This window comes from Rattus norvegicus, chromosome 16 (genome assembly GCF_036323735.1).
Source record: "Rattus norvegicus strain BN/NHsdMcwi chromosome 16, GRCr8, whole genome shotgun sequence".
NCBI classification, from domain to species: domain Eukaryota; kingdom Metazoa; phylum Chordata; class Mammalia; order Rodentia; family Muridae; genus Rattus; species Rattus norvegicus.
The window spans coordinates 67643904-67664015 of record NC_086034.1 but is presented as its reverse complement, the minus strand read 5'-3'; the positions used below and the strand labels follow the sequence as shown (position 1 = coordinate 67664015).

At 44.8% G+C, this 20112-nt stretch overlaps 1 protein-coding gene across 6 annotated transcripts in view; it reads left to right on the top strand.

Annotated features, from left to right (window-relative positions):
- Positions 1–2201: 2201 nt before the first annotated feature.
- Positions 2202–20112, top strand: part of Fut10 (fucosyltransferase 10) — an 89987-nt gene continuing 72076 nt past the window's right edge. For 2 of the 6 annotated variants that reach the window (XM_017600205.3, XM_017600204.3), the window contains exons 1-3: positions 2203–2381; positions 9315–9650; positions 15425–15719. In XM_017600205.3, the coding sequence (XP_017455694.1) occupies positions 9570–9650; positions 15425–15719 (376 nt within the window). In that variant the 5' untranslated portion in view covers positions 2203–2381; positions 9315–9569. Of the gene's footprint in view, positions 2382–9314; positions 9651–11958; positions 12064–15424; positions 15720–20112 lie in introns of those variants that run through there. The other 4 variants (NM_001411761.1, NM_001012360.2, XM_039094750.2 and 1 more) reach the window with 3 other exon arrangements.

The window sequence follows — 20112 nt, the reverse complement described above, 5'->3', positions numbered from 1 at the left end:
AAGATACCATTAGGCACAGTTACATTCTGCCTGAGATCTAAAGTTCTAAGAGTTCAGTGTGGTGGAAGTTACAATGGGATAGTTTTACCACAGACTTCACAACTGCACAAAGCATCAAGAACATGTAACAGCTTGTTGCAACAATTTTCTCTCTTTTTGTCCTAGTTTGCTTTCTGTTGTTAGGATAAAACACCGAGAGCAAAACCAGCTTGCGGAGGTAGGGTTTTATCATCTTACAGATGACAGTCCATTGGGAAGGGAAGTTAGGGCAGGAATTTGAGACAGGAACTAAAGCAAGGGCCATGCAAGAGCACTGCTTCCTGGCTTCCTCTTCTGCCTACCTTTCTTGTACCTTCCAGGACTCTCTGCTCAGACCTGACATATCCCACAGTGCACTGGGCCCTTCCACATCAATCTTTAGTCTAGAAAATGTCACTGGGCCAGATACTTGCTTATAGATCAATATGACAGAGACATCTTCTCTAGTTTGTGCTAAGTTGACAAAACAAACAAACAAACAACCAACAACAACAACAACATCAACAAAAACCCACCAGTTAGAGTGTCTCACTATGTAGCCCAGGGTAGGCTTGAACTCATAGCCTTCTATCTCAGTCCCCTGAGTGCTGGGATTATAGAAATGCCCCACAACAACAGGTCCAATTTCTTACTACTTTAATAATTAAAAAAACCCCATCAAACCTTCAAATTTTAGATTCCTTTTGGAGTGGAGCATGTTCTTTAGGTCCGGCTACATGAACTACTTAGCACAATGGCTGTGGATTCAATACCCGGCACCACAGACAGCAATTATAAGGTTATTTCTCAGCTGCGCAAATTCTGTTTTCCTAAGGATCAGCCACACATCTCCTGACTGTCTACCATTATTACAGTTTGCCCAGGGAGTAGCACTATTAGATAGTGTGGCCCTATTGGAATAGGTGTGTCACTGTGGGGGTGGGATTTAAGACCCTCACCCTAGCTGCCTGGAATCAAATATTCCACTAGCAGCCTGCAGATGAACTGAAGAACTCTCACCATTTCCTGTACCATGCCTTCCTGGATGCTGCCATGCTCCCACCTTGATGATAATGGACTGAACCTCTGAACCTGTAAGCCAGCCCCAATTAAATGTGTCCTTAGAAGAGTTGCCTTGGTCATGGTGTCTGTTCACAGCAGGAAAACCCCAACTAAGACCATCATTCAGCCCCAGGAAGGATCAATCAGAAAGCACATGATGCTTTTTATTTGTGTCTGTATTGAGATAGCATACAGTAACGAATTTGGGCAATTAAATGCAGTATTATTAGTGTTCATTTTTCCTCCAGCCATTGAGCACCACATTGTCCCAAGATCAGTGCCACAATGCCACAGTGGTCCTGTTAAAAAATAAGCAAGCAAACAAACACAACCCTAACCCCCCACATCCCCCGGGCCCCAAGAAACCAAAACAGCTTACTTTAAGCTAGGTAGTGCATTTCTACCTTAGACAGGTAGCACTTAGGAGACAGAGATAGGAGGATAATGAGTTCAAGGCCAGCCTGGGCTATGTAGTGAGATACTATAATAAAATAGAAACAAGAACATTCTGAGTTGGAGGCCAGCTACAGAGCAAGGTCCAAGACAGCCAGGGCTACACTGTCTTGAAACCCTGTCTCAAAAACCCTAAACCAACTAACCCGGTAAATAAAAAGTTGAAAACAACTTCAGGTGCTGGTTTTCTTCACCTAGCCGTGGCTAACATACCTATTCTGGATTTGAATATGTACACTGGTAGTATTTGGAACTGGGGGCCCCTACCTTTTCATAAGGGGTCGAATCGCATTAGTGAGGACTGACTTTGTCACCAAGTAATGCCAGCACCATGGCCACCAGGAACTTGCAGCAGACTTGCCAATCTAAGACACTGAGACCAAAGCGACCCGCTGCTGGGGACCTTAGTTGAACGAAATTGGGAATGACTTCGTGCATCGGTCCTCCTAGCTGGTGAGAACAGTCTCCTCTGACTGAAAAGGACATCAGTACCCTTCCTTTCAAGAGGGGCTTTTATAGAGAACTTTCCAGAATTTGCAGGACCTGATGCGTTCGTGAGCCAATAGCACTGAGAGGTACCAGTAAGGAGGCGGTCCAAAGTGTTTTGAAGCCCTGACCGCTAGCTTTTAAACACCGCATCCACGAAAACGTGGATCCAGGATTTGGCAGGCTGACTGCGATCCCGGAGCTGCGCCTGCCATTCCATCGAGTCTTCTCCGGGTCTCCGTGAGAGCTCAGGCGCGTAAATAGAAAGTGAGGGCTCTGGGGAGTGGGTAGAGCGTCCTGTATTCCCTGAGGATGGTTGAACTACTGTGCTGGGGACTTGTTTTGATACCCTGCCGCCTAAGGTGAGTCTCCTGCTGCCGGTGGAGACCAGAGCGCTGTGCCGAAGCAGAGTGCAAGAAAGACAGTTTGCTGGGCCCTGGCGAAGCATCCGAGTCCGCTGGGAGGAGGGGTTGCGGGGAGGATCTTAGAAACCCTAAGCACTGCTTTCTGGAGCCAGAAACTGGGGCGCAAGCCGATCTGGCCGCTGAGAGTAGGTGACCCAGAGCCTTGGGATCAGGGAACAGGGAGGAGCACCGAATCCCGAGGGTCTGATTTAGCACGAGCTGGGGCTGCTCTCAGCTTTCTTCCCAAGGCCCCAGGCAAAGTCTCCCGGCCCTGCTGTGTCGAGAACTGCAGTTTGTACCTGCGAGCTCCCTTAGAAACACTTGTTGATAGGACTTGTGTCCAGAGAGTAGCAGTTTTGACTTTCCTGAGGTGGTTACATTGTGCATTTAGTAGCTACTTTGGGAGCGCCTCCATAAAGCAGGTTTTGCTTATGTGTATACAAGTAGTTTCTTTGGGTTTTTGTATCCAGCTAGGGCACTTAAAATGTGACTCATTTTGTATTACAAGATACAGAACTTGTGATTTTTAATGATATTCGATTGGATTTTTTTTCCATGATTCCTTAACGGATAACAAATCTTACACAAAATGCCTTTTTTCCCTTAACATAACAGCTCCAATAGATTACCTCCTAAGCACTAACACGCTGCCCTGAAACAGCGCTTAGAACAGTTGATGAAAGACTGGTTTGTGCTGTGCAATGCATGCAAACCAGATAGGCCCAACTTTGAAGAAGGCTAGCCGAGCCTCAGGAAGAAGGCTAGCCGAGCCTCAGGACCGTAATGCTTTCAAATGCAAGTGTGTCAGTCCTCACAAGCACAGGGCCAGCCTTGCACTTGCTGGAGATGTCATACTACAGTGTAGATTCTTGCTTTCCTTTTGCTCCACCAGACTCTCAGGTGGGGTCCTTACAGGTAGGGCCGGAATTGATGTCTGCGTTGAAGAATCAGCCCGAGTGTCTGAACATGGACTGTTCCAGCTAACAACACGCAGAGTACTCTATTTCAGGGTTAGAACTGCCTCTCAAATGCTCTCCAAGATGTGTGCAGTGCTCCTCTGCTGATAGGGTTCAAAAACAAAACAAAACAAAACAAAACAAAAAAACAACAACATGGCTCACTGAGGTGGTGCTTATTAACATACCAGAGTTGAGGTTGGCAGCCGTGTTCTCCCAGCATCTTGCAGTTCCTATCTGTTGCCAGGTCCTCCTGACATACCCAGCCCCCCTACCCTAAACTTCTCCAGTGAGCAGTCCTTCCCTCAGCTGCTCTGGACTTTCCTTCATGTCTACTAGGCTTACCATCATCTCTCCAATAAACCTCCTTCACCATACTTGGGAGAGGTCATCTCACGCCTGCCTGCCTGCCTGCCTGCCTGCCTCCCTGCCTCCCTGCCTCCCTGCCTCCCTGCCTCCCTGCCTCCCTGCCTCCCTGCCTCCCTGCCTCCCTGCCTCCCTGCCTCCCTGCCTCCCTTCCCCCCCTTCCCCCACCCCCCATTCTTTCTTATTCAATGGCCTGTATCTCTAGCACTCGTTCTGGAAACCAAGACAAGAGAAGGTGATTTAGAGGCCAGTTCAGGATCAGAGCCAGACCCTGCCTTAGAAAAGAGAAGAAAAAAAACAAAAAACAAAACAAAAGAAAAAACCAAACAAACCAAAAAAGAAAAAGAAAAAAGAAAAGAAGAAAAGAAAAAGAAAACCTGTCTTTTGCTTCTAAGCCAAAGGCATTTCGTCAAGTGACCAAAAAGGTGTGTTAAAAGTCTGTAGTTGTAGTAACTCATCTGCAGGCTTCCTGCTAGATGGCAGTGTCTGACAGTGAATCAGCCTCCATTGTTACTGCGTTACTGCTCATCCTGTATTCTTCAAGGACAAAAATAAAGGGGTTTTCAAGGTTTTTTTTTCCCCTTATAAACAATGTTCAAAAACCCTTCCTTAGGGTTATACCTAGGAAATAAAGGAAGAGATGGTAATTTGGCCAATGTTACTCATGCACACATAAATCTGGCATAGCACAAAAAACCTTCCCAGACTATATTTAAATGCTTTTCCATGTATGCAGGATTGTCCCAAGAAACATAACATCGTACTCTCGTCATTCTACACCAGACGCCCTCTCCCACAAGCTCATGTTTGTACACACTTGGTCCCTAGCTGGTGGCACTGTGTGGGGAAGTTGTAGAGCCTTGAGGAGGTGGGCTCTAGGTGATGGAAGTAGGTCCGGGAAGAGACTATGAAAGGAAGCTCGAGAATTAGAGTGGGGTTCACATCTGTGTTTCTTTTTCAGTGTTGGGGTTGGAGCCCAGGGCCTTGTGTATGGTCGGCAAGGGACCTATCACGGAGCTGCAGTCCCATATTGGACCTCTTTTTAAGCTGATATTTGGAACTTTTGTGAAGGCATGGGCGGACTTCAGTCAGAGCAAGATATTCAACTTTCCTTCTTGGGACATCAATTTATCACTAGCTGAGTGGAGAATCCAGGAGGCATGGGAATGGGAAGAACACTAGTTTTGGGGCCTGAGGGGTGAATGAGGAGCCTTGACTCGGCACAGTTGAAAGGAGACAGATAAAAGTGCTTGAAAACGTGACGCATTCCTGCCAGTGTCCCATGTCATTTCTTCCTAAGGACATCCACACTTTAAGCGGTGCACTGGAGATCTATGCAATATGAAGTGACAATATCTCTTGGAGAGCCGAGTCTGTTTGAGACATTAAGCATTACTGTGAATTTTTCAGGTTGGATAATCAGATTCTTCCAAGACCCATCTCTGGTGTTCTTTATTTATTTATTTATTTATTTTTTCTTTTCTTTTTTTATCGGAGCTGGGGACTGAACCCAGGGCCTTGCTCTTGCTACCACTGAGCTAAATCACCAACCCTCTGGTGTTATTTTTATAGCCTAGTAAAGACGATTGCTGTTGCCTCCCAGTTGCTAATGGAGAACAAATTCAGGGAAGTCATTTTAGAGCTGCGTGTCTTCTGCCTCACTTCTGTCCTGCCTATGGGGAGAGGGAGGAGGAGAGGAGCCCACTGGGTGTCAGGATTTGGGATAGTTAATCTTGATTGTCAGCGTCAGGGAAGCATGACTCTGGAAACTTCTCAGAGAGTGTTTCCAGAAAGGTTCAGTGGAGAAGGAAAGGCTTGCTCTGAATGAGGGCACGAGCATCCTGTGTGCCGGATGAAAGGGAGGAAGTGGGTTGAGCACTAGAATCCCCGTTTCCTGACTGGACACAGTGTGAGCTGCCCCCCTCACACAGCTGCTCCTGTGTCCTCCCCACTGTGTGGTGAGCCAAACCTAGCCCACCCTAGCTCCCCTAAGTCCCTTAAGTTGCTTTCACAATACTTTCTTACAGCAACAAGGAATGTAGCAGTTCCAGAGTGAGACGACTCAGTGCGTCAGGCATGTCAGTGGACCTGCTTTATCAACTTTGTCAGGGATAGGGCAGAAATCATCCCTTGGTTCTATCGCTGGCCCCCCACTGCCAAAATCTGAAGCTTGGCACCCAGAGTCTGCGGATTTTCTTTGGAATACTTAGCCTTATCTTCTGTAGAAAAAAAAAAAGCAGGAATTATTTTCCTGCTCATTTCTTTGTGTAAAAGAACTTCTAGATGTTCTCTACTCATCCGGACCCTTTCCTCAGGGCAAATGGGCAACCGTAGATAGTGCGCCAAAGCAGCCATGGGATGCATTAGGGAAGCTCAGCTCTCAGTTAGGACGTGGTTAGTCAGAGTCCGTCTCAGATGTTACATACCATGGCCTATGAAGAGATACTTCTTCTCTCCTGGAAAATATTATTATTAATATTATGTCCTGATGTTCTCTCTTCAGAGTTCTCTCTGAAGAACTCTGAGGTTCGTCCTGTAGGTGATGATGAAACAGAAACAGAGTGGAGCCTTCCTTTTGGAGTGCCATTTCACTGGAGCTTGAGGGCCTGCATGGCGCTCTCCGTGGGTCCATCTGCCCTCCCCAGCTGGAGGGCTTCCGACTTGATGCCATGCTCCTGGCTAATTACTGGCATGGGTTAGATTGCCTGCTACTTTTGTAAATGCACCCCAGGCCTGGCAGGTTGCTAGGGAGTGTAATTCAGATGCTGGAATTCGCTCTTTAGTGGCGAATATTTAAATCACAGCCAGGTTCCTGACACCTTACTACAGCCCTAGCTTGAGCAGGAACCTAACTGGAAGTGATGTACGTGAAGGGAATTTGTACTCTTGATTCATTCTTTGGTAGTTGATACGACTGTCTAGAAATTGCAAGGCAGAAGCAAAAACAAAAACCAAAGCCCTGCATATGCTGAACCGGAGTAGCTGCAAAAATATCCCAAACTCACTTCTGAGTCGCTTCAGCGTGTGTTTTCCTTCATTCTTGACTCTTTCCGTCCTAATAGCTGCCATGTTGATGGTGTCTCTTCCTATTGATCTTGAAATCATATGACCTGATTTCTAGACCTATTTCTAAAAATATGATCCCAGGCCAGTTGCTTAAATTTGGTAAGGCTTACTTTTCCTTTTGGAATAACAGGAGTCATCTCCACCTTGTCTTATTTTTCAGAGTGATTGTAAGTGAGATTGAGGGAAGTGACAGATTTGAAACTCTTTGGCAGCCCACGTCATCTTCATTTTACTTTGAGTGATTTATATGACTGTACGTGTGTTTGGTGTGGGGTGAATGTGGCTGTGTGTGCCAGTGATACATGACAGGGTCAAAGGACAACTTTCTGGACGTTGTTTCTAGTCTTTCTCCATGAGTTCTGATGGTCGAACATAGGTCGGGGGTTTGTGTCGTAAATGATCTTACCCACTGACCCATTTAACTGGGCTGAAAGTGATGTATTTTTTTTTATTCCCGTATACAATGGGAATATTTTACTCTCTAATCTGGGTCATACCAATTATAGCTATAGTAAATTGCTTTTGCACATAAGATGAAAACTTAATAATCTTTCTGCCATGCAAGGGAAAGGATGAACTTTATTATAACTTAACAGTGAATACGCTAAGGACTTGAAACACTCAGTAACGTCTCCAAATTGATATTAGGTTTGAAGGAGAGAACCTGAAACTGGAATTCAAAACGCTAGCTCTGTAGCTTATAGCTGATAGCTATTGATATGCGCAGAGTAGAATCCTGCAGGGTTCTTAGAGCCTTTTGTTCCCTTCCTCTGACCCATCAGCTCTCAGCTGTTCTAGGAAGGGTTGGCTGCTCTCTGTGTTAGTATCCTTTAGTAGGAATGTTATAGTATTAATGTTAAAAACTATGAAAGAATATGTGAATTTCAGAGCTAAACTGGTTTCTGTTTGTAGCATTTATCAAAGATGATTTTGTAAAATAACTTTTTAGATTATATTTATAGTATTTCTCTCCTTCCCTTTTATTCCTCCAACTCCTCCCATGCTTTCTCTCAAATTCATGGCCTGCTTTGTATATTGTACACACACACACACACACACACACACACACACACACACACACACACACACATTGATTTGCTCAGTTCTATCCCTTACTCTTCCACAAGACTCCCCAAGCTCCATCTAAAGTTTGCGTCTGGGTCTCTGCACCTGTTTCCTTTTGGGAGACTTATATGCCAGGTTCCTGTCTGCAAGCATCATGAATAGTGTGAGGGGTTGGCTCTCCCGTGGGATGTCTCAAGTTGGGCCAGCTGGGCAAGCCTTTTCCCTCAGTCTCTGCTCCATCTTTGTCCCTGTGCATCTTGCTGTCAGGACCGATTTTGGATTGAAGGTTTTGTGGGTTGGTTGATGTCACCCTCCTTCCACTGGAAATCCTTTCTGCCTACAGGAGGAGGTGGCCACTTCAGTCTCTGTGTCCCCTTCTGGTAGGAGTCTCGGGGACTGAGAACAGAAATGGGTTGGAGGCATTTCCCCAGCTGGAGAACTGGGATGGGGGAGCCTAAAGGGAGTCTGTGGGAGTGACTCTATCCATCCATCCATCCATCCATCCATCCATCCATCCATCCATCCATCCATCCATCCATTTTCTGAAGAGGCTGAGAATGTACCTTACTTGATTTGTTGCCTGTCTGGAATACACAGGGCCCTGGGTTTCATGCCTAATACCCCATAAATCTGGGCATGTTGGTGGGTGCCTCTCATCCCAGCATTTAGGAGGGAGAATCGGGGGTGGGATCAGAGGTTTAGGGCTCTCTTTGGCTACAATAGTGAGTTTGAGGCCAGCCTGGCTTCATGGGGAACCTGTCTCTAAAACGCCAAAAACATTCACCCAGTTCAGGTAGATGAAACTCTTCCGCGAGGCTTTCAGAATCTCATATTCCCCGCACAGCCCCGGCTTTGCTGTGCTTTCTACAAAAGCCTCCTTGGCAAATAATGCAGAAAACAGAATTCCCTGATGGGCTGCTTGGTTTCTTCAGCCTCAACCTTTATTATTCCGCCCCCCCTAGGTTTATCAGAAGTAAGTGTGTGTGTGTGTGTGTGTGTGTGTGTGTGTGTGTGTGTGTGTGTGTGTGATTTGTTTCTTTTTTTTTTTTTTCTTTTTTTTCGGAGCTGGGGACCAAACCCAGGGCCTTGCAAGCGCTCTACCACTGAGCTAAATCCCCAACCCTGATTTGTTTCTTTATTCCTGGATAGGAAGTAACTTCCTGTAAGTAACCCTGGAATTCACTGGTCTGATGGCGGAAGAACTACAGAGAGATTTAAGACTTGGGAGTTGACGAAGCTCTGTGGTCCCGAGCAAATTAGACCATTTTGGTCTCAGTTAACCTTATTTCTGAGTGAGGTATTAAGTATATGAATATGATTAGGTTTTACATATATGATCTATAAGGTTTCTTGTAGCTTCAGACGTCTGTGCTTTTACCCAGTAAGGCTTTGCCAATCAGTCCTTCATAATGGTTAATAAGCGATTCATTTGTTGCAGTGTTTTTGGCTGGCACCGTGTCTGAGGACTCCAGCTGTTCTGATGATAGCCTAAGAAGATCACACGCTGTTCCCTCTCAGCGCCAAGCCAGGCCCATTCGGAACCGTGGCTCTCAGTCCTTCATGGAGACCAGCTCCCAGCAGGAAATTGGCACCCAGATGGTTCCTCCATGTGACGTTGTCTCTGGATGTGGGCTGACTAGAGGACACCTGGAGGCCAGGCCAGCCCTTTGTCAGTCATTCGTGTCGGGGCAGCATGGTGCGGATTCCGAGGAGGAAGCTTCTGCCATCTTGCCTTTGTATGACAGCCACTGTCTTTCTGATGGTGACAGTCCAGGTACTGGGAATCTGGGTTGTGCAGAGCAGATTCACTGCTAGGCCTTGTCCATCTCCTTTCTCCTCCTGTTCTCTTCCCCCAGGACTCTGAGTAATTGGTGTTTGCTCAACTTTTCAGCATTGTGAACCCACATTACACGATGCAAGGAGAGCACCTCTGTTCTGTTCTTTCCTTTTATTATTTTTCTTCCTTCTCTCTCTCTCTGTCTCTCTCTCTGTCTCTCTCTGTGTCTCTGTCTCTCTCTGTGTCTCTGTCTCTCTCTGTGTCTCTGTCTCTGTCTCTGTCTCTCTCTCTCTCTCTCTCTCTCTCTCTCTGTGTGTGTGTGTGTGTGTGTGTGTGTGTGTGTGTGTGTGTGTGTAGGTTTCTTTTCTGTAGTGCATGGTGGCCTGGAACTCAAAATACTTCTGCTTCTGGCTCCTTAGTATTGGGATTAAAGGAAGGAGCCACCATGCCCAGTTGGGAGAACACTTTCTCTTTTTCCTTTTAACATTGTCTCATGGGCCTCAGATCTGATGTGTATTCAAGGATAACCTTCAGCATTGATCATCCTGCCTCTAATCTCCCAATTGTTGTGATTATGGGCATATGCCACTGTGTTCAGTTATTTTTTATAATTTTATTGAAGTTTTTCTTAGTATACTTTGATCAAGTTTTTCTTCTTCTTCCAATGTCTCTGTGATCCTCTCACCTCCCTACCCACCCAACTGTTATGTTCTCGCTCTTTTTTTTTTTTTTTTTTGGTTCTTTTTTTCGGAGCTGGGGACCGAACCCAGGGCCTTGCGCTTCCTAGGTAAGCGCTCTACCACTGAGCTAAATCCCCAGCCCCCATGTTCTCGCTCTTAAAAAAAGCATAAAAGCACAAAACAAATATCAAACAATGAAAAAAATAACAATAAGAAAAAATGCCAAAATGAAACAAAACACCTACAAAAAATGGGGTGTGTGTGTGTGTTGGCATGGAGTCTGCCACGGAATGTAGTTGATAGACCCAGCGAGCTGGCATCAATTGTAGATAGTTCTTGGTTAGGGATGGGAACCCACTCATGTCTACTTTCAAACTGAGTGATCCAACATCTCTCACTCTTTGCACATCGTCCAGTTGTGGGTCTCTGTGTTGCATCCCATATAATGAGAGCAGAGTGAGACACCGATCTATAGGAATAGCAGAATGCCATCAGGGGTCCTTTTATTGTTATGTTCCTTTCCCCCATAGGCCCGTGTCCTATCCAGTCTGATGTTCTTGGAAACCCTAGCAACCTTAGGCCCGAGTTCTTCCTCATGGAGTGGGCTAAGGCCCCCTTAAAAAATGCAGTTAAGAAAAGTGATTGGTTATACCATTATATGATGTTGGCGTGTTGCTGCTGTAGGTTGCAGGGTTTGTGGCTGACTGATGTTGATCGTTACCTTTCTTCTCTGGTAGTGGGCAGAGCGCCTTCCAGCACCATGGATGCTAGCTAGTAGCGATGGAGCTTCTAGTTGAACACCGGATGGTTGTGTCAGTGTTCAGAGACCATCTCCTGCTCCTCACTGTCATACCAGGTGTGGTGGTGTTTCATGCCTCAGAGTGTTAGACAGTTGTAAAACACCACTGATGACAAATATAACACCTGTGTTCCGAATTGTTCCGTTGTTACTGGTCCATAGGCTAGATGAATAGGTAGGGTAAAGGTAAATAGAAGAAACAGCCTGTTGTGGATCCTCCATCACTCAGCTGGAGTTGTCATTAAAAAGTACTTTATGCTTAGAAGCTTAAACAAGATAAATTTATTGTGTTGCAAATAGAACTTGCTTGGGTTGTCTCAGGACTGAGGTGTGGACTGGGTTGTATCTTCTGAGACTCATCTCCTTGTCTTCTTTCTCTGTGTTTATATGGCCTTTCCTCTGTGCTTCTTTGTGCCTAGCCATGCTTCTGTATACCCTTTTTTAGTGATCTCAGTTATACCGGCCCTAATGACCTTATTTGGATGTAATTATCTCCTTCAAGGCTATACCACCAAGTATAGACATATGTGCCTGAGTACATAATTCAGCTCACATCACATTTTTATAACCTATACTTTTAAAATCAATGACATGATGGTTACTCTTCATTGTTCACTTGACTGGGTTTAGAATCACCTAGGAGACCTCTGGGTCTCCCAGTGAGGGCTTTTCCAGGGATGTTTAGTAAAGAAGGGGAAACTAACCTGGACTATGTGTAGCACAACCCTATGGGCTGAGGGCCAGATTAAATAAAAGGGAAAAAAGGAACAAGGGAAAGAAAGAGAACGTGAAATGAGCATCCCTTCTCTGCCTCCTGCTCTGCTAGGTTGGGAGGTGAAGAGCCCTGGTCACAGGTTCCCACCACGTGGAGCCCCTGTCCACGTGACCTCCCTGCCACAATGTGCTGTGCTCCCCAATCAGTGAGCCAAAGGTGAGCACTCCTCTAACTTGCTGCTCATTGGGTATTTGGTCATAGCGATGAGAAAAATGACTAGTACACATGGTAGTCTACTCATGACGATGTAAATGACAATCGCCCAATTAAGCCCAAATGCTCTTGGAGGGAGTCATGGACTTTAGACATCATTCTGAATCCACACCTCATTATATTTTGTCAGAAAATTCACTGCATGTGTCTAAAGCTTTATTTTTGAATTTAATTATTTACTTGTAAAAATGAATACATGTGGGGTATTTTAAAACAAATTCTTGTAACACTTCACTTGGCTCTGCATTAGTCTGTTTTTCTAACACATATGGACTATTTTTCTTTCTGAGACTGGGTTGATCTATCTTGGTCTCTAGGTGTCTGTGTCTGTGCCTGTCTCTGTTGTTTCTGCCCAGGCCAACTTCAAACTCAATATCTTCCTGTTCTGGAGCCCCATGACTTGAATGCTGGAATCTGAGTGTGTTCCCTGCATCATATAGTTAGACTCTAAAAGACTTTTGTTTTTGTTTGTGTGTGTTGGGGGGATTGCGAGCATGTGTGCCCATGTGTGTAGGCACATGTGTGTATATGTATGTGTGCAACTGTGCTATAGTTGTGTTGGTGCCTGAAAAGACTAAAAGAGAGAGTCAGATCCTACATAGCTGGAGTCACATAGGAGTTTTGAGCTGCCTAGTGTGGAGTCCTAGGAACAAAGTCAGGTCTTCTAGGAGGATAGCAAGTACAGTTAGTCACTGAGCCATCTCTCTAGTCCACAGACTTCAAAAACCATAACCACACACCTGCTGTCTCACCTATCACAGGGAACAATAGTTTCTCAGTACCCTCTGCAGTAGACATTCTGGTTGTCTCCTGAAAAGGTCTTTTGTAATGGCATTCTGAATCTGCAGTAAATAAATACATCTCCATTTGAGTGGCAAATCTCAAGTTTTGCATTTGCATTTTTTTGTTTGTTTCTTTGGGAGATTTCTTTTGTTTTCTGTATTGGATTTGTGGAAGAAACTGGTTTATTTCTCCTTGGATTGTAGGTTTGACTGATCTTATCCTTAGAATTTTTTTTTTTACTGTCCTTCAGTCTCCCATATTTCCTGTAACAACAATGGCACCTGGGGATAGTACAGGTGAAAAGCGTATCTATCTCTCTTTAAATCGCCTGTCATTTGTGATGAACTTCACACCTCACACAGGACACATGGGTGAGGCACACGGAGCAAATTTTGTCTTTGAAGTTCCATCTCCTGGAGTTTTGACAGCCTTTTCTTTTTTTTCTCTTTAAGTTACTGGTTGTACATTATCGAGGAAGGTTAAATGAAGAGAGGGTCTGGGGCTGTAAATTAACTTGCTTCCCTTAAGCTTTTGGGGAAGAGCCATATTATTACATTATAAAAATGCAGAGAAAGCTCTTGGCAAGGGCTGACTTGGGCTCGGTTGCTCAGAGCTAATGCAATTGCTTTACTCTGTTGGAAAATAGCACTTGGCTTTCATAGAAAAGGTCTTAACATTTTAGTTGGCATGGGTACTTTAAGTTTTACCCTTGTTGCAGAGAATTACAGACTCCATGTGATGCTTGGTGGCCAGTGGCCCCTTTCTCATACCAGGAAGAGCATGCCTGTTAAACAGGAGCTGCCCCTGCTGCTGCATGTGTATCTTCCCCCATACCGCGTGCAAACCCTCTGGGGGTCACTGTGGAGGAGTTAGTAGATCATCCTTGGGGATCCTGGGATAGGTTTCAGGGCCCTCTGTGTCTGACTGTCCTTTAGAATCACCAACCCTGGTTGGCAGATAATTTGGGAGCTAGGTCCGTGCCTCTGGAAACTGTGAACATGTCACTTCAACGTGGCAGGAGGGACTTTGCAGATACGATTACTGCGAATGTATCATGAGATGGGGAAAAGGTTTGGTGTGAATATGACCCTTATAGTTTATATGTTGGAAATTTAATCCACACAGGGAGAGTGGTGAGAGGCGTGGGATGTTAAAAGGTGAGGTGCTGTGGGCTCAATGCCATTATCCTGGGACTGTGATATCTCAGGGGCTGGTTGCTGATAAAATGATGACTCTGATTTATATTCTCTCTCTCTCTCTCTCTCTCTCTCCCTCTCTCCCCTCTCTTTCCCTCAGCTTCTTATGTGCTAGGATCATGTGTATGTACCACCATTTCTGGCTCTAAAATAATCTCTTTAGGGGAGGGCATGGGCCAGCATAAAAGCCCACTGGTTTGACTATAAAGGGCAAGCATTCTAACACTAAGCTACACCCTAATCCTTCCAGACCCTTTCCTTCTCACTGGTTCCTCAATGTCGGATCATGTAGTCTCCAGAACTATGAATCTTTACTCTTTAGAGATTACCAGCCTCAGGTATGCTGTTATTGCACCCTTGGACCAAGAAAGGGGGTAGTCCTGAATTATCCACAGAGACTGAAGGTAATCACAAGTCATTGAAAGCAGAGAACCTTTCCTGGATGCGGTCACAGAGAGAGCTGCTGTCGGTAGGGAGGGGAGTGGTATCAATAGATCTAAATATTGAAAATGGGGTTGTGAGCCAAATAAGCATTGTGAGCTATTCCTAAAAGATAGAAAAAGCCAAGAGGCTGTCTGTCCCTCCGGGTCTGTGGAGAAGAAAACACATTTGCTAGCCCTTTGATGTTAGACTATAAGCCCATGCCTAGCTCTTGACCTCTAGAATTGTATAGTAATATGTAATATTACTATAATATAGTATGCAATATGTAATATGTCTGTATTTTAAAGGGGTTTTGTTGTAGGATGTTTGATCACACTGTGAACCCCAAGACAGTGTTATTTACTGGAAAACCTGTTTCTAGTTGTGATGTGGCTTAGCCTTAGCACACACCTTTAATCCAAGAACTTTCTGTTTATCATAAACAGGATTAATCAAGTCAACCGTAGGTCAAGAGGCAGAGCAAGCAACCAGTTGACAGGGAGTGAGGATAGAAAAAAAAAAAAACAAAAAACAAACCATAGAGAGTAAGAGGGAATCAGAAGGATGGATAGAGAGGAAGTATAAGGGAGGGACATTTAGTTTGAAAGGTTTTTGAGCCAATGTGGAGAAAGAGGCCTTGCTTTTCCTTTTGGGATATCGGCTGAGGAGGAAGGTCAGCTGGTTGCTTTCTCTGTCTCTCTGAGCTAGCAGGCTTTCACCACAGCATTTGGTTCCTGAATCTTTATTGGTAAAATAGAATGTTTGAGATTTTGTTAAAAAGAACAGAGTTTTGGTATATTGTTACGGAAGACTGACAGGAAGCAAAATCACCAAGACAGATGAGAGGTACAATGAACGAAATGGAAGAACCAGCTTCTGATACTGACTGTCTTCACTTTCAGGTAGTGGTTGAGCTTGGGAAATTTGAAAGGAAGAAGTTTAAAAACTCCGATTTGCAAGATGGACAGAAAGATGTGGAGGGAGATCCCAAACACTTGAACCCACTTCCTAAAAAGGACGCACTGGCCTTGTCTGGGAGGAACAAGGTGGATGCTGGTAGCTACCCCATTGTGCTGTGGTGGTCTCCACTGACTGGAGAGACTGGCAGGCTCGGCCAGTGTGGGGCAGATGCTTGCTTCTTTACTATCAATAGAACCTTCCAGCATCATCCTATGACCAAGGCCTTCCTCTTCTATGGTGAGTTGGGCTTTCCCTTTCTCCTTTCATGTGTTAATGTCTGTTCAAAGCCTAGTTACTGCTCATCTCCTGAGAGGGCAGAGCTCTCCTTGATCACGTGTTGGTACACCCGATTTCTTCATTAGCTCTGTAGAAGGCCTGAGGTATTTAGCAGATAGCAAACAATACTATTTGTGCTGGTTTGACAGGGAATGGCCCCTTTGGGCTCATATGTTTGAATGACTGGTCCCCAGTTGGTGGACTGTCTTCCAAGGATTAGGAGGTATTAGGCCTTGTTAGAGAGGGTATGCCATTGGAGATAGGCTTTGAGATTTTAAAAACCTGTGTCAGGCCCACTCTCTTCTACTGCCTGTAGAACAGGGCGTAAGCTCTTAGCAATTAGCATGTGGCATCATGTCTGTCTGTGTGTCCCCATGCTCCTTGCCATGATGATCACACACTAACCCTCTGAAACCGTGAGCAGTCTCCTAATTACATGCTGCCTTTTATAAGCTGCCTTGGTCATGGTGTATCTTCACAGCAGAAGAACAGCAATTAGGACACCAACACCAACTGGGAAAACCAACTAGGCCTGGTTAGTTGGGCTGCTCAGTGTTTTCATAGGTAACTGTAGTGTTTACTGAACCTGATACGTAGACTTTGGTATTGTTGACATGAGTTCAGATATCACTGGCGATGAAGGCAGGAACTTCTGATCATTATGACAGATGTGTAATTGGACATAAACAAGTATGATGTTCATCCTTTTGATGTTAGATTAATCAAGATTAAAAGAAATGGCTGGGGAGAGAGCTGAGTCACTAAGGTGACTGCTATGTAAACATGGTGTCTTAGTGACATCTCTGTCATTGTTAAGAGGCACTTATAAAGGCGAGTTCACAGTTCCAGAGGAATCCATGACCACCATGGTGGAGACAGGCAGGCACGGCATGGGATCCATGTGTGAGTGTGTGTTTGAATGTAGGTGCTTGTGCATGTGTGTGCATGTGAGTTTAATTTCTTTCCTTTTTTGGCTTTTTGAGTCAGGGTTCCGTGATGTGGCCCAGGCTGGAGCTAAATCCACCCCTCCCTGCTTCAGCTTCTTGCCCTGTTGGGATTTCAGCCATACTTCAAAGCACTTGGTTTAATTGCCCTCAATTATAACAACGCCGTAGTAGGTTTCCAAGGCTGAGAAACAAAAGATCATAACCAGAACTAACTGCAGAAAAGTAAGTGTGTGTGTGTGTGTGTGTGTGTGTGTGTGTGTGTGTGTGTGTGTGTGTGTGTTGTACACATGCTGTTACTCAGGGATGCAGGGTTGATGTGCTTTTGTACCATTAAAGCTTTAAAATAATTATAATACAATGACTGATGAAAACTTCTTTGGATGTTGGTTTGGCAATGGCTAATAAACATAATAAGTTCATATCAAATAACCCTTTAGTAGGTGCAAATCTTCATGAGTTCTCAGATAGGTATATGTGTTGTTTGTGATAGTTTTGTCTCCATCAAAGCTTTAAAAATAACTCAGTTATTTTAAAAATACATTTTTTTAAATGAAAAATGCTGTATTGACACAGTGGGATACTATACAATGGTAAAGATGTGTAAACTAGAATTGTAGGCGTACAACTAAAACCTCAACCAAGGTACAGATAGGAAGTTATTCATGTATATTGAATATGTGTGTGTTGTGTGTGTGTGTGTGTGTGTGTGTGTGTGTGTGTTTATGTGGGCATGTGTATATGCATACTCATGTAGATATAGGTACATGTATGTATGTGCATGCATGTGTGTATGTGTGCATGTAGAGGGCAGAGGTCAACCTTGGAGGTCATTTCTCAGAAGTAATCTACCCTGAGTTTTGTCAAGGTCTTCCACTGGGACCCAGGGCTCACCAATTAGGCTCAGCTGTCAGGGCAGTGAGCCTGAATCTGTTTGTCTCTGTCTCGTGCTGGGATTGCAAGTATTTGCCACTATATCTATCTTTTTTAATGTGGGTGCTGGGGATTGAATTCAGGTCCTCTTGCTTATGAGGTAGCACTTTATTGATTGAGCCATCTCTTCAGCTCCCAAATCAAGTATTTATTTTTTTCTACTGAGTATTGAACCCAGAGCCTTGTATGTGCTCAGTAAGTGCTTCATCACGGAGCTTTGTCCCAGCCTACTATTTCTGAGACATACAAAATAATACTGAACATTGTGGATGCTCTTAGGAATTGGTAGTAGACATTTTAAAAAGCACACCAGTGGCTTCGTGCCCCAGTGAGACAAGCTGAATACCTGTGTCCTCCAACATAAACACATGTACACATGTACACACACACACACACACACACACACAGAGCCATTGTGCATAGTGTGCTTTTGCCTCATTCTTCTGTCTTAGCCAATGTATTGAATTTTCTTGTTCTTATGAGTTAAAATTCTGTAATGATTGCTTTGCTGGGTGACTCTGTCCTTCTGTCATGGCCGGAACTCAAAAAGCTGGGCTGGTGGAAGTTGGTAAAGCAGGACTGCTTGGTAATTCTTCCGGACTGCATATCCATCTGCACCACACTTAATTCTGTAGTCGTGCTAGGGTCATGTTTTTCTCAGAGGTGGCCTTGCCATCATCCAGCTTCCTGGCATGTTAAGAGTATGCCTCAGCTGTGACCTGTCATACTGTAGGTCCTCTGATTTGCCACCACTCTCATTGACAACCAAGTGCTAAGTGTTTGTCATTTTTGCTAATGTGCCATTCAAGGCTCCACAGGTCTATTTCAGCCTTCCACGCTTAACCCATTAATTAACCTTGTGTTATAGGGGTGAGAATGGAACAGCGGCCATCTTGGATATACATTGCAAATGTTCCTGGATTGACATCATGTTGAATTCAGTCTCTGTATCCTAAAGTGTTTGTCTGTTTGTCTCTTGCCAGAATAATCTAGTGCATCTACATGGGTTGGCACTGTAGATGAACAACAGTTTCTGGTATCACCTTCAGGAAGTAGGAGATGGGCAGGGGCCAGGTTAGTGGTAGAGCAGGCATTTTGTCCATGTGAGGCTATCTGTATTCAGTACTCAGCAAGAGAAACAACAAACCCAAATAAAGTAAGAGAAATGTCAAGTTATCCTCCAGGGAAAATGTAGTTGGGTTGTGTGTTAGGATTTGATACCATGGCGGGTGGGGGAGGAAAATCTAGTGTCTGAGAAACGTAACAGGTAAGGAAGAAATGAGGATTGAAGGTTACACTGGGACTGAGCGAGGATGCTGCCTTAAGATTCTATGTTCAGTAGGAGGATAGGGTTGGGGAAGTCTGAAAGCTGAAGATCTTTTGTAAAAGTCAGTGACGAGGAAGAGACAGAAAACCCTTAACTAAGGTCTCTAGATGTAGCTCAGTGGCAGAACGCTTGCCCTGTATAGACGAGACTGTAGTGTCAATTCTTAGCTGTTCAAAAGCCAATTCAAGTGTAACACTTATAAGTCACCCTGGCTCTTTCCCATCAGAGTACGTTTCTCCTTGAATGCCCATCTACTATCTGCTGAGCACAATGCTAATTGTTTGTAGTAGAGAGGTTGATAGTAAGGTAACCATGGTCTTGGTTTTGTATTGTGCATCATTTCTTCCCTAGTAGAGTATGACGTCACACTTGATCGTAGGGCCATGCTGACTCATCATTCTACCTCTCCAATCTCTACACCTAGCATAGTCCTTTCAGTATGGCTGGTGTTAAAAACAAACAAACAAACAAATGAACACCTCAGACTTGGAGCTATGCAGGATGTCTTAGTTAGGTTTTACTGCTGTGAAGAGACACCGTTACCGTGGCAACTCTTTTTTTTTTTTTTTTTTATTAACTTGAGTATTTCTTATATACATTTCGAGTGTTATTCCCTTTCCCGGTTTCCGGGCAAACATCCCCCTCCCCCCCCTTCTTTATGGGTGTTCCCCTCCCCATCCTCCCCCCATTGCCGCCCTCCTCCCAACAATCTAGTTCACTGGGGGTTCAGTCTTAGCAGGACCCAGGGCTTCCCCTTCCACTGGTGCTCTTACTAGGATATTCATTGCTACCTATGAGGTCAGAGTCCAGGGTCAGTCCATGTATAGTCTTTAGGTAGTGGCTTAGTCCCTGGAAGCTCTGGTTGCTTGGCATTGTTGTTCATATGGGGTCTCGAGCCCCTTCAAGCTCTTCCAGTTCTTTCTCTGATTCCTTCAACGGGGGTCCTATTCTCAGTTCAGTGGTTTGCTGCTGGCATACGCCTCTGTGTTTGCTGTATTCTGGCTGTGTCTCTCGGGAGAGATCTACATCCGGCTCCTGTCGGCCTGCACTTCTTTGCTTCATCCATCTTGTCTAATTGGGTGGCTGTATATGCATGGGCCACATGTGGGGCAGGCTCTGAAAGGGTGTTCCTTCTGTGTCTGTTTTAATC